Source organism: Hyla sarda, chromosome 1, assembly GCF_029499605.1.
Source record: "Hyla sarda isolate aHylSar1 chromosome 1, aHylSar1.hap1, whole genome shotgun sequence".
Classification (NCBI taxonomy): Eukaryota; Metazoa; Chordata; class Amphibia; order Anura; family Hylidae; genus Hyla; species Hyla sarda.
The window spans coordinates 523,152,534-523,165,481 of NC_079189.1; the positions used below are offsets into that span (position 1 = coordinate 523,152,534).

Consider the following 12,948-nt stretch of genomic DNA (forward strand, 5'->3'; position numbering starts at 1 on the left):
CTCAGAATTCTGAACGCAATTCCACTCACGAAAATTCTATAAGAATTCTCTATTAGTTATTAGAAGTGGCCATGTGAAACTTACAATATCTCAAGGAGACAGACTAAAGCTGTTGTATAACATACAAATACTTCGGCACTCGTGCACTGATATTGTATGAGTTATTGAACAAAAGTTCTATGCCAATGATCTGTCACTTGCCACGCTTAGGGCTCAGCAAGTGCAGTCATGAGACTCCAGAGGCATAGACTCCAGAGGCATCATGGGAAATGTAATCAGAGTGGCAGAAGGAATCAACCCATAAATTACACATCAACTTAACAGATATGGACAAGAACTTCCACCAATGTTAGGCTGGGTTCACACTACGTTTTGTCCCATACGGGAGCGCATACGGCAGGGGGGAGCTAAAATCTCGCGCTCCCATATGTCACCGTATGCGCTCCCATATGCCATTCATTTCAATGAGCCGACCAGAGTGAAAGGTTCGGTCCGGTCGGCTCATTTTTGCGCCGTATGCGCTTTTACAACCGGACCTAAAACCGTGGTTGACCACAGTTTTAGGTCCGGTTGTAAAAGCGCATACGGCGCAAAAATGAGCCGACCGGACCGAAGGTTTCACTCCGGTCGGCTCATTGAAATGAATGGCATACGGGAGCGCATACGGTCACATACGGGAGCGAGAGCTTTTAGCTCCCCCCTGCCGTATGCGCTCCCGTATGGGACAAAACGTAGTGTGGACCCAGCCTTATACTGTTTAAGCTAAGTATAAAAAATAAAGAAAACTGTGCTTTTTAAGTCTATGGAAGTTATAAAAAGAGCTAAGCAAGTGTCTTTCAGCAATATTCCACCGCCACCACTGCCACCGATTTTTATATAGAAGTAATTTACAAATCTGTTTAACTTTATGGCACCAATTGATCTGGAAATTTTTTTTTTCAGCGGAGTACCCCTTTAAGGTCATATGACATTTTTTTTAAATAGAATAACCCTTGAATCTATAGGCTAATGCACATAGCATTACAGTTACGTACAGGGGCGGTATAGTAAGGTCCAAGGATGAGATCTGATCCTATCTTTGTGAGGTTAGGAATCTTCCCATGTGTCATTTATTATACTGGTGTGTTTTTATGTGACAGCGATCCTTTTGGACCCCTTCAAGCAACTGCCACCTCTGCAACCCCTATAGCTATGCCGTAAGTGTTCTTCTTCAGAGGACATAGCAAACAGATAACCTAGAAGAAACATTGAAACACAAAATAGGCAGATTAAATTTCTTCTGTACACACACCTGGGATTTTCTATTTTAGACTGTAGATGTTTGTTTTTCATGAGCCATGCTGTTAATGACACAATGCCTGACACACATATTCAGAAGGCAGTGCTGCTCAGCCAGAGTATGCAAAAATACATCAATATGAAATTCCATAAACTGAAAATCCTTATTCAGCATCAGCCACATAAGGAGTACAGTTATAGCCACATACTTCATGCCGTCTGTGTACTTTATCAAAGAGGAGAGATGCAGACTGTAGACACATCACGTATACCACCTGCTGAGCAGAGAGAATAGCAGGTAGTAAATGTGTCATAATAAACCGAAATCTGGCAATAAGAATATACCTACATTATTAGATCTAATTGTGATTGTCTCTGCAAATAAAACCACCCCCGGGACCCCATCTGTCATCAGTCAAGAAAACAGGGTTCCCCCCAGTATGGAGGGGCATTTGAGCATGAGTGCCACCACTCCATTCAAGGTTGTTATGTCTGATAGATATAGCCAAGTATAGAAGTATAGGGCTCATGGAGTAAAGTGCAATGGAGTGGTAATGTGCATGCTTGACAGCCACTCAATTCAAAAATTCAAACGGGGACATGAGACCCCTCTTCTCTTTACTGGTGCGGATATCATGTGTTGGACTCCCAGCAGTCAGGCACTTCTCACCTTTCCCATGGATTTGTGACACTGACTGATGTCTCTCACTTTGAGAAATATATATATATTTTTTACTAAGGAGACAGATCCAAAGGAGCCTATGTATCTACTTTAGGCTACGACAATATACCGTTTTTGGCCATATTTGCAGCCTTCAAGGGAATGCTGTATTTGCTGCTAAGAGCTACAAACATCATTGGATAAACTGTGCCTTTCTTTTCCTGATCAGTCTTAACTTTACAGGAATGAGCATACAGCATTATCTTTAACATGGCTGTATCTAGAAATGTCTGTCTAACTTGCCTCCCTCATTCCTACTGAATAAGCATACACTCAGCTGAGTCAAGATTACATGTGTATGTGGCTAGTTGAGTTTTTACCTGGATGCCCAGCCATCATTTAGTATGGACAGCTTTTAAGGGAAACTAACAACCAGTTCACCCGTGCTAAACCCATTACATGAGGTTATAGTGTGGGTGAACCAGAATAAAACGTACAGGATCCGTGATCCGGTTCTCATTTTAATCATGTTCATCCCCACTATCACCCTGCAGATTGGGTTTAGTGCAGATGAAGCGGCTGTCAGATTCATTTTAAAGCCAGATCAGATCAACCAGATGCTGAAGGTCTGTACGAATACTATTTCCTTTACCAAAGAACAAAACAGTGGCACCAACACGAATAGCCCTCAAACCAAGAGATGGATATACTCACTTAGGCAGGAGACCAGAAAATACCATACACAGCGGTGCTAGGACAATTGAACAGAAGTCTGCAATAAGAATACTATAGAAAAGGACAGGCGTCCTGCACTCACCATGTAAGTTCTGGTCACTCGGCTCCCATCTGGGGCCGCTCCTTCGGCAGGGACTTCAACACAGCGTGGGGTGCTCAGAGGCGACTGCCGGCGGTTTCACGCAATGAATGCGCTTCTTCCGGCCTCCTTGGAGGCCGGACGAAGCGCATTCATTGCGTGAAACTGCCGGCAGTCGCCTCTGAGGCTGGACGAAGCGCATTAATTGCGTGAAACTGCCGGCAGTCGCATCTGAGCACCCCACGCTGTCTTAAAGTCCCTGCCGGAGGAGCGGCCCGAGATGGGAGCCGAGTGACCAGAACTTACACGGTGAGTGCAGGACGCCTGTCCTTTTCTATAGTATTCTTACTATTTCCTTTACAATGTCCTAATTCCTGCTTGGTAGAAACCTTAGTATAGATAACATATCTTGATACAGATGGAGAAAGCCTAATGATAATTAATTAATGTTTAGAAAACAGAGAAAGATCCTTGCTCCGTTTTCCTTCATTTGTCATTCTTGTGACACTTTTTCTACCTCTATAATTATATATTGTAGGACATAGGTTTATGGAAGCGCTTATTGTTGACATCAGACGGCATTGTATTGAATGAGGCTGTTGTAACCCTGATGATGGTAGCGGAAAGGATAATTTCAAACAACCTAATTAATTTCTGACATTTCGCATTTGTGTACAAAGAAATATTACTAATGACTTCAGGGATGACACTCTCCTTGCATTTCCACACAAGCTCTAGATCTTTCTTTCTGCAGCAAAGCATACCAGACAGCTCATCAAATTGATAGATCATGTGACATGAAATGAGTGCTATAAACTTCCCCATTACTTGGAGTGATAGAGATTCCCATCCGCAGTAGCTTTAGCTGGGAAATATATCTCTATACTGTGTGTTCTTCCTAGCACAAGGTTTCAGCCAAATAACCTTAAGCTGCTTACACAAAGTTCTATGCTTGATCTCCAAAAGTTGTTTAATGCCAGTTTTATAGAGCAAAGAAAGTACATTACAGTCATGGAATCCAGCTTCATAATTATAAATGGTGTGGAAGGTAAAGTTTCAAAGGAATTTTCAGCAATGTTTACACTGAAATCATTTATGGTTGATTTAATTTCTCAGGAGACCATTTACAATCCAAGTTCTTCATTGATCACTTAAAGGAAGGCTCGGTGTATAATGTGTACATTTGTACTAGTGTGTAATAGCCTTTCATTGCAACAAAGATGTTTTTTGTTTCTTAAAGTATTGATCCACCGAGAGAGTTTTTCTACGTAAACAGAGCAAAACAAGGAAAGCATTTATGAGTTTTCCTGAAGGCTGTGGCTTTCGTACAGTACAGCAGCTCGATAAATAGAGCCGGTATATCGTTCCTTTTATTCATGAAAGGAAATTGGTTTTAGCTTATACTGTAATTTGCTAAAATATGCCAACTGTGAAAGGAGCTTGGTCCAATTCAACCCATCTGTCTTAGAGTAGACCAGCACAGTAATAATGACATTTATACAAAATAGGACTGATTACAAGACGTCTGTTGGGAATCGGCAACATTCTCCAACATATTTCATGTATTTTACCAGTTCAGATATTTCCTCCTATGAATACTAATTTGTAAAGTACTTGAAACAGAATAAAAGTTGCACTTTAAATGTCAGGCTCATTACTAAAGGCTCCTTGTGATGTATTAAACAAGAGCATTAATTTAGCAATTAGCTACATTTTGAATGTGGCAGCAATTTGTGACTATAAATCAGACGACTAACAAGGTTGGATGATGTAGAAAAACATTTCTATGCTTGGTTTTACCAATAAGGAAGCATAATGAATCACTTTCGGTTCAACACCTATGGCATAGTAAGAAATGTCAGTGTATGTTTACCCTAGTGTTTGGAGGGCAGGGTCACACGGGGCACATACGTTAAATACACTGCGGATGCGCCAACATCAGTCACAAGGGGACTGCAGAGCGAGCTCCTGGCTGCGACCAGGTATCTCTGTGTGTCCACTTATAGCAACGGATTTCTAAAGTGGGAAATCCGCCATTATGAGGGGACACACATAGCTACCCACCCACAGCTGGGAGCTTGATCTACAGTCCCTCTTGTGACTGCCGTTGGCGCATCCACAGCATGAAATACACTGTGTATGTGCCCTGTGAGACCATGCCCTAAAGGTGTATTCTCGTTTCTTAATGTTATCCCTTAACTGAGCCACAAAATATTCAAAAGCTCCTTAGCGAGTGAACGGAGTGCTAGCTGTGCATGGATGGTTTATTAAGGGTGGCAACCTCTATGGGGGACATTTATCAATGTTTGCTTATGTATTCTTTTTTTTTGTAATTTTTTCCTTACTTTTTTTTTTGCTTATGTGTGACTTATTTATCAACTGGTTTCAGCCTGTTGATAAATTTCTTTCACGTAAGCAATTTTTCCTTTTTTACTTTGGTAGTAGCTTTTTCTGCTCCATATTGGAGCTGGAGTAAATTTAGTCAATTTTTAACCTTGTTGTGACTTTTTTTTGTGCAGTTGCGACTGTCGCAGTTGATAAATACCCGACTAAAGCAAATCCATTTAGAAAATTTACTACGTAAGCAAGTTTGCATTTTCTTGCTTTTCTTGTTCTTCATGCAAATTGTCGCACGAAAACACACGTAGTCGCAGTTGCGACAATTTTGCGACAATTTTAGCAAAGAAAACCTGACTAAACCCATTGATAAATGTCCATCTATGTGTTTTCATGATCGGCAATTGGATCCCGGAGATCAGCTTGTTATCCCCTAACCTGTGGATATGGGATAACTTTGTGAAATAGGAATAATACTTTATGGTAGTCCTATATATTAGGTAGTGATAGGTTGATTGTTGAACAACCAGAACAAACAATTGTCTGGGTGCAGCCACATCCTAAGACATTTTAGGCTGTATTGGCTATTATAGTTGTTCAAACTGGCAATAAATCATCAATGAGTCTGGGTGAAGGATGATCAATCTTTTTGGGATTGTATTGAGAGCATTCTTTCCTAAGGGATCAATTTTTTCCTAAATGAATTACAAGCACAGCAGACTTCTTTTCAGAAGATGACATGGGTCAGTTAAAATGATTGATTGCTGTAAAGTTTTTTCCAACAAATGACTGTTTGGGTTGAAATTATTATCATCACCTTTAAAGGAGATTCCAGGATTATTTTTTCTTCAGTCTTTGAACCCATGATGCCAAGTTATCATACCGTGTATTTTGGCGCTCTGTCTTGTTTTCATGCACAAGGCCCAACCAGAAAGTGCTGTAGTGCAAGTCTTGTGATTTTACTGTTGTCTTTGACCTTTCCCAGCATTCCATGCACCCAAAGACAATTTGTCAAAAGTCATATGGTCTCTAGAAGGTGTGGCTATACTGCAGTGTGTGGATGGATAGCATAACTTCAGTAAATCCCTTCCACCCTGCTATCCACCCACCTACTGCAGCATAGCCCTGCCCTCTGGACACCATATGACTTATAACATATTGTCTTTGACTGCATGAAATGCTGAGAAAAGGTCAGAAACACAACAGTAAAAATGTAAAAAAAAATTGCACTAAAGCATGGGTGTGGGTCCCATGTAAGAAATTTAACAAAGTGGCAACCTAGGCATCATGGGCTCAAAGGCTAAAGAAAAAATATCCTGGATTACCCTTTTAACGTTATGTGTATGTGGCTTTATGTATTCACTCTATGTAACTTTAGCTTTTCGGTGTAGAGCAGTGGGCTCCAAAAAATTGTCATCCAGCTGTTGTTTTGCAGATAGATAGATAAATAGAAACATAGAATGTGTCGGCAGATAAGAACGATTTGGCCCATCTAGTCTGCCCAATAGTCTGAATACTATTAATAGTCCCTGGCCCCATCTCATATAAAGGATAGCCTTATACCTATCCCATGCATGCTTAAACTCCTTCACTGTATTTCAGCAACCACTTATACAAGAAGGCTATTCCATGCATCTATACTTTCTTTGTAAAGTAATACTTCTTGATATTATTTTTAAACCTTTGCTCCTCTAATATAAAACTATGCCTTCTTGTGGTAATTTTCTTCTTATAAATATAGATACTAATAAGTGATTGCCTATGTTATGTCAAGGTCAGTAATGGGAAACTGTTTTTTGTTTCTAGGTGGATCTTCTTCGTCCTACAAAGGTCACTGGGATTATTACGCAAGGAGCTAAAGATTTTGGCCATGTGCAGTTTGTAGGCTCTTACAAGCTTGCTTTCAGTAATAATGGAGAACACTGGACTGTGTATCAAGATGAAAAACAAAGAAAAGACAAGGTAATATAAGGATACAGGTACACCCATGATTTGTTGCCTTATTGTAAATTAATTTTGCACGTACAATGTGTCATGCATTTCAGCTGTAAATCTGTCAGCTCCTAGTCTACCAAGTGAACTTGACCAAAAAAGAACATATGGTATATGAAAGGGACAGTAAAAAAAAAACATTTTTAAAGTAAAAGAATAAGTAGAAAACTTATTCTAGCTCAAGGATTTTAACGTTGCATAGATGAGCATTTAAAATGAATTATAATTTGAAATTTTGTTAGTGGCAACAGCTCATGGCATCGGGGATAATGAGAAGAATAGAAAGGTAGAGGAGACTCTATGAACTGCCTAAATTAAACATATTTTGTGTATAGTAACTGTTACGCCGAGCGCTCCGGGTCCCCGCTCCTCCCCGGAGCGCTCACAGCGCTCTCCTATTCGCAGCGCCCCGGTCAGACCTGCCGACCGGGTGCGCTGCGATAATGTTCCCAGCCGGGATGCGATTCGCGATGCGGGATGCGCCCGCTCGCGATGCGCATCCCGACTCGCTTACCAGACCCGTTCCCTGTCTGTGCTGTCCCGGGGCGCACGCGCGCCGAGTCTTTGCGATTTAAAGGGCCGGTGCGCCACTGATTGGCGCATGAGGTTTTAATCAGTACCTTCACCTGAGAACTTCCCTACTTATACCTCACTTCCCCTGTACTCCCTTGCCGGATCTTGTTGCCATTGTGCCAGTGAAAGCGTTTCCTTGTGTGTTTCTAGCCTGTGTTCCAGACCTCCTGCCGTTGCCCCTGACTACGATCCTTGCTGCCTGCCCTGACCTTCTGCTACGTCCGACCTTGCTCATGTCTACTCCCTTGTACCGCGCTTATCTCAGCAGTCAGAGAGGTTGAGCCGTTGCCGGTGGATACGACCTGGTTGCTACCGCCGCTGCAAGACCATCCTGCTTTGCGGCGGGCTCTGGTGAATACCAGTAGCAACTTAGAACCGGTCCACCGACACGGTCCACGCCAATCCCTCTCTGGCACAGAGGATCCACCTCCAGCCAGCCGAATCGTGACAGTAGATCCCGCTGAGGTCCCGCTGCCAGTTGTCGCTGACCTCACCACGGTGGTCGCCCAGCAGTCGCAACCCACCTGTTTCTTGTCCGGAAGCGCTGTAGGGTCTGGGAACGGAAGTTCGTGACGTCATGACTCCGCCCCCGTGTGACGTCACGCCCCGTCCCCTCAATGCAAGTCTATGGGAGGGGGCGTGACGGCCGTCACGCCCCCTCCCATAGACTTGCATTGAGGGGACGGGGCGTGACGTCACACGGGGGCGGAGTTGTGACGTAACAGACTTCCGCTCCAGTGGTCGGGACCCAGACCCTCCAGCACTTCCGGAGCAGAAACAGGTGGGTGCTATATTGCGATAAGACAGATGCTATATTGCGATAAGACATCTTATCCCCTATCCTTTGGATAGGGGATAAGATGTCTAGGGGTGGAGTACCCCTTTAAAGCCAAAAAAAGTAGCTGGATAAAGATTGATTTATGTATTGTCCTATACAGTTTGCATTAATACAAATGTATGTATTCCTGCCTTGCAGGAATCAAGGCTTATCTCCATTTGTTAAAACAGTTCTCTTCTTAATGTGCAACTAAAGCAGCAAACAATGACATTACTGTTCCAGAAAGAACGAACAGATGTATAGGATTTGGATAAGGACTATAGCATAACATAAAATAACTGAGAAACATAAAGCCAAACTAATATCAATTCTGGCTGCACCGACCTGACAGTAACAGAAGAACAGAAGATGCTGATTCCTATCTACTATTGCATCTATTTGTTTCTATAAATGTGGTTCAATCTTTAAGAAGAATGATAAGAGAAAGACAATTAAGACTTAAGAATTCTGTTTTGAAAAGACTCAGGATAAAAGAATCCTAGTGGAACAAAGCAGAAATGAAGTGAATTTGTTTGCATTGACTTTACTTATTGAGACTTCCAGATGCAACGATGTGGTACATTAAGTAAGAGTTACTGTATCTCTTAAAAACCTAGCACGGTTATATATAATTGTCACTTAGATGGATTAATGCCATGTAGTCGCCTGCGTTTAGTTACCATATGGTCTTCAAAAATAGAATTATATATCCTTTGAGAAATATTAACTTCCCAGGCCCATCAGTATGCTTTAAGCCAGATGCTATCTAACTTATGACTGCCTTGAAGATATAGTTCAGAACAACAACTGTTTCCTACTGGGTATTGTATCATTCACTGTTATGTTTAAAGTGTAGGTTTCTTTTTTTTTTTTTACGAAACTCAGATTTACTTACAAATGTGTTCTTCTGTTTCAAGCAAGATACCATTAAGGAAGAACATAACATTTGCATTTCAAGACACAATGTTGCGTTCTGCAAATCCCTGTTGCCTGTAAAGTGCATTCTAGATTTAGTGTTGCTGTGTTCAAATAATTTCAATAAACATTAGGAAACTAAATGACGGTGACAAGGGTTTTCCAGGCCATAGCCGAGTGAGAATAAAAGGGTTTTTGTAACTATTTAATATAAAATAGAGCTAGGAGGAGTTGCACATTTTGGATAAACAATTTATATGGGCTCAGCAGACAGTAAACCAATAGAATGTGAAAATGTACAAAAAGCTGACAAGCAGTGTTCAATAGCCAAGCAGTGCCACCATAGGAGAAATAAAGCACTTCAACGTTTCTATTTGAATCAGTAGATTAGTTATATAATGCAAACATTTGAGGTCCTATGGAGGAATAGAAAGTTTTTGTAGATACAATCTGCTCTGGTTATAAAGGGGACCTAAATGGTGACCCCATTCTATTAAAGGGGTACTCCCACCCTAGACATCTTATCCCCTATCCGTGACGTCAGGACTCCATCCCCGTGTAACGTCATGCCCCGTTCCCTCAATGCAAGTCTATGGGAGGGGGCGTGACGCATTGCATTGAGGGGACGGGGTGTGGCGTCACACGGGGAGGTCACAGACTTCCGTTCCCATGGTCGCGACCGAGACCCTCCAGTGCTTCCGGACAACAAACAGGTGGGTGCCGCATGCAACATTGCGGGGGTCCCCAGCGGCGGGACCCCCGCGGTTAGACATCTTATCCCCTATCCTTTGGAATTCTTTGAGAAGGTACTTTAGAATGGAGTTTGTAAGTTTGTAAGCATCTGCAGAAGATACAAGCCAAGGAGATTGCAGCTTGATGTAATGGTGACTGTTCAGATGCAAGACGTTGGAGACCTTTTGCTTTACATATTTCTCCAATCCTTAGTATTTGTTGGTTTCATCATGGGACCTGCAATTTGAACATTTCATTACCCAAGATGAATTTTTCATAATAAGGTATTTTAACCTGTATCCTCCAATCATTTTTGTTTTTATATCCTCAGGTTTTTCAAGGAAATTTTGACAATGACACACACAGAAAGAACGTTATTGATCCACTGATCTATGCAAGATTTATAAGGATCCTACCCTGGTCATGGTATGGCCGGATCACATTAAGAGCTGAGCTTCTAGGTTGCACTGAAGAGGACTGAAAGCTTTCATCAGCTGACTATTCAACACAAAAAATAAATCATCATTTGAATATTTTCAAAACTGTGCAAAACCTGAAAGAAAAAAAATGGATGGATTTTCATTTGAACAAGTGCTCACTTTTTTGGTAGGCTGGTAACTGTTTTTGCAAGGTAGTCTGTGCCTGCCCTTAAAATGATCCCACCAGTAAATATCCTTTAAATACTGTCCCTTTGTATTGAAATGTTTTTGTTTTCTTCTACGTTGTTCACACTGGTTGAAATACATTGGGGAGAGAGGCAGCATCATTTCAGCTATTTTTGTTTCCTTTTACATGTCTATATTTTTTTATGAGCAAAAGAAAATGCAATTATAGGGATTTTCGCCTGAGCTAAAGAAATCGCCAACCAAAATTTGTTTTTATATCTACTTTCCACCTTTAAACCCGATGCTGCAGAGTAGCAATAAGATGTCTCTGGGATGACTGCATTATCCTAATTGCTTCCCTTGTGCCTATCAAAATATTAATATTTACATCTCAGATTTTAGAAATCCATTTGATTTACACCTGTGAAATTACAAACTTTCAATAACATATTTTCCTCTTAATTTCATTCCTATTGTGCATGTTCTTGAGGCATGTTATTACTTGTGTTGGATACATTTTCTTCCTCAATGACCTGAATACTAAATGTGTGCAAAGACTGGAATTTCTTTTTCTGCATGTCATAAAAGTAACAATACATCAATATCTTATCCCTTTTCCATTTATTACATAGAATACACTAACGTCCAAGATTATTATATTAGCAAATCTCTTCTGAATTTGCCCCAAGGCATTATATTTCTCTGCAAATTCTTTTTTTTATGCATAAGAACAGTACTAAAAAGTTTTACTTAGTAAGCAGAATTGCATATGCATACAGTATATATCTATATATTAATATAAAAAATATATATTTAGTTTAATCTGAATTATTTTAGGTCCATACAGTAGCATGGAGGGAGATAATATTGATAGGCTTGTACACATAATACATTTCATGTGTCAATAGGCGTGTCTTCTAGTTTACAGTTTGTTAAACATAGTCTTTCTACATAAGAAAAGAAAAGCAAGTATATTGTATTGATAACATACAACTTAGTTTTTCGTTTGTTTTTTTCAATTGTGGACTGAAATATGTGTATGTGAAGAAGAAAATATAGTTTTTTTTGTTGGTAACACCAATTGATAAAGAGTGTGATAATGTGGTGGTACAGTATCTGCTCAACTTGTTCTGGTTACTTGAATGTTTGAACAATTTAAGTTAAGTGTTCACACCCCATATTCCATTTTAATATGACTAATTTACTTACATCAGTTCAGATCTCAAATTAACTCGATATGTATAATAAAATTCCTAAAGTATATTACGATGAGGCCAAGGGCACAGACAAAGGGGATGCTAAGGTAGATGTCACATCTAAGGCTTGGTGTTTAGTGGGGCACTAAGTCCTTTCCGATAGATAAGAAGGCACCTGTGTTATAAATGGCACATGATCAGTGAGGGGCCCTGTTATAGATGTTGGATTGGAGTCTATCAGGTTCAACTTATGACTCTGGGCTATTCAGTAGACAAAGAGTAGATATCGTGAGGACTTACAGACCATAAAAAATTTGTGTTAGACAATAATATTATTAATAATAATAATACATAAAATAGTCTAATGTGAAAAGCTTAGACTAATATCGCTCTTCAGGTTTCTCTTCTGGTCTTGGCAGGTTGAAGAATAAATGGGGTTTTAATACTTCTAAACTGATCTCCCTGATTTTATCCAAGAAAAAAAAAAAATGGAGATCATAAGATCCATGTTTTACAATGTTTAGTTTTAATTGTGCTACATATCTAATACCACTAGATGTCAATGTCCTGTCTGTCTGTATAATGTCCTTCAAAAATGTATATTGTGTATGATGTTGTATTCAACCTTGGTGAACAATATTAAAGAGAAAGTCAAACATAACAATGACCCTTGGTTGTAAAATAATTATTTAAAAACACTGCCCACACTTTGCACTTTATGACGTAGCATTTGTTCAAAATATCTAGATTTTTATTATCTTTTCATTCATTGTGCTCGTTAAATTATTGCTATGTTTAAGTAATGTGCTTATATTCCTACGCCCATTTTTTCCCCCTAAATGTATGCCACTTTTCTTGCATTCCATCTGTGTGTGTAAAAGCCTTTAATATCCTCTGAAACAACATGCTTAGTGTTTCTGTCAAAATATAAACACATTTCTGTACTATGCTGCAGAGGGTAGTTTATTTAGTCTTCTTGGCATTTTAAAGTTTTTACTTTTACTATTAGATGTTTTGTATATTGTTTT

General features: G+C 40.1%; 1 protein-coding gene across 1 annotated transcript in view; it reads left to right on the top strand.

The window, feature by feature from the left end:
- The window catches only part of EDIL3 (EGF like repeats and discoidin domains 3), an 815,229-nt gene extending 802,502 nt beyond the window's left edge, over positions 1 to 12,727 (top strand). The window contains exons 9-10 of the mRNA XM_056538782.1: positions 6,897 to 7,052; positions 10,451 to 12,727. Of these exons, the coding sequence (XP_056394757.1) occupies positions 6,897 to 7,052; positions 10,451 to 10,600 (306 nt within the window). The 3' untranslated portion in view covers positions 10,601 to 12,727. The remainder of the gene's footprint in view (positions 1 to 6,896; positions 7,053 to 10,450) is intronic.
- Positions 12,728 to 12,948: the final 221 nt, after the last annotated feature.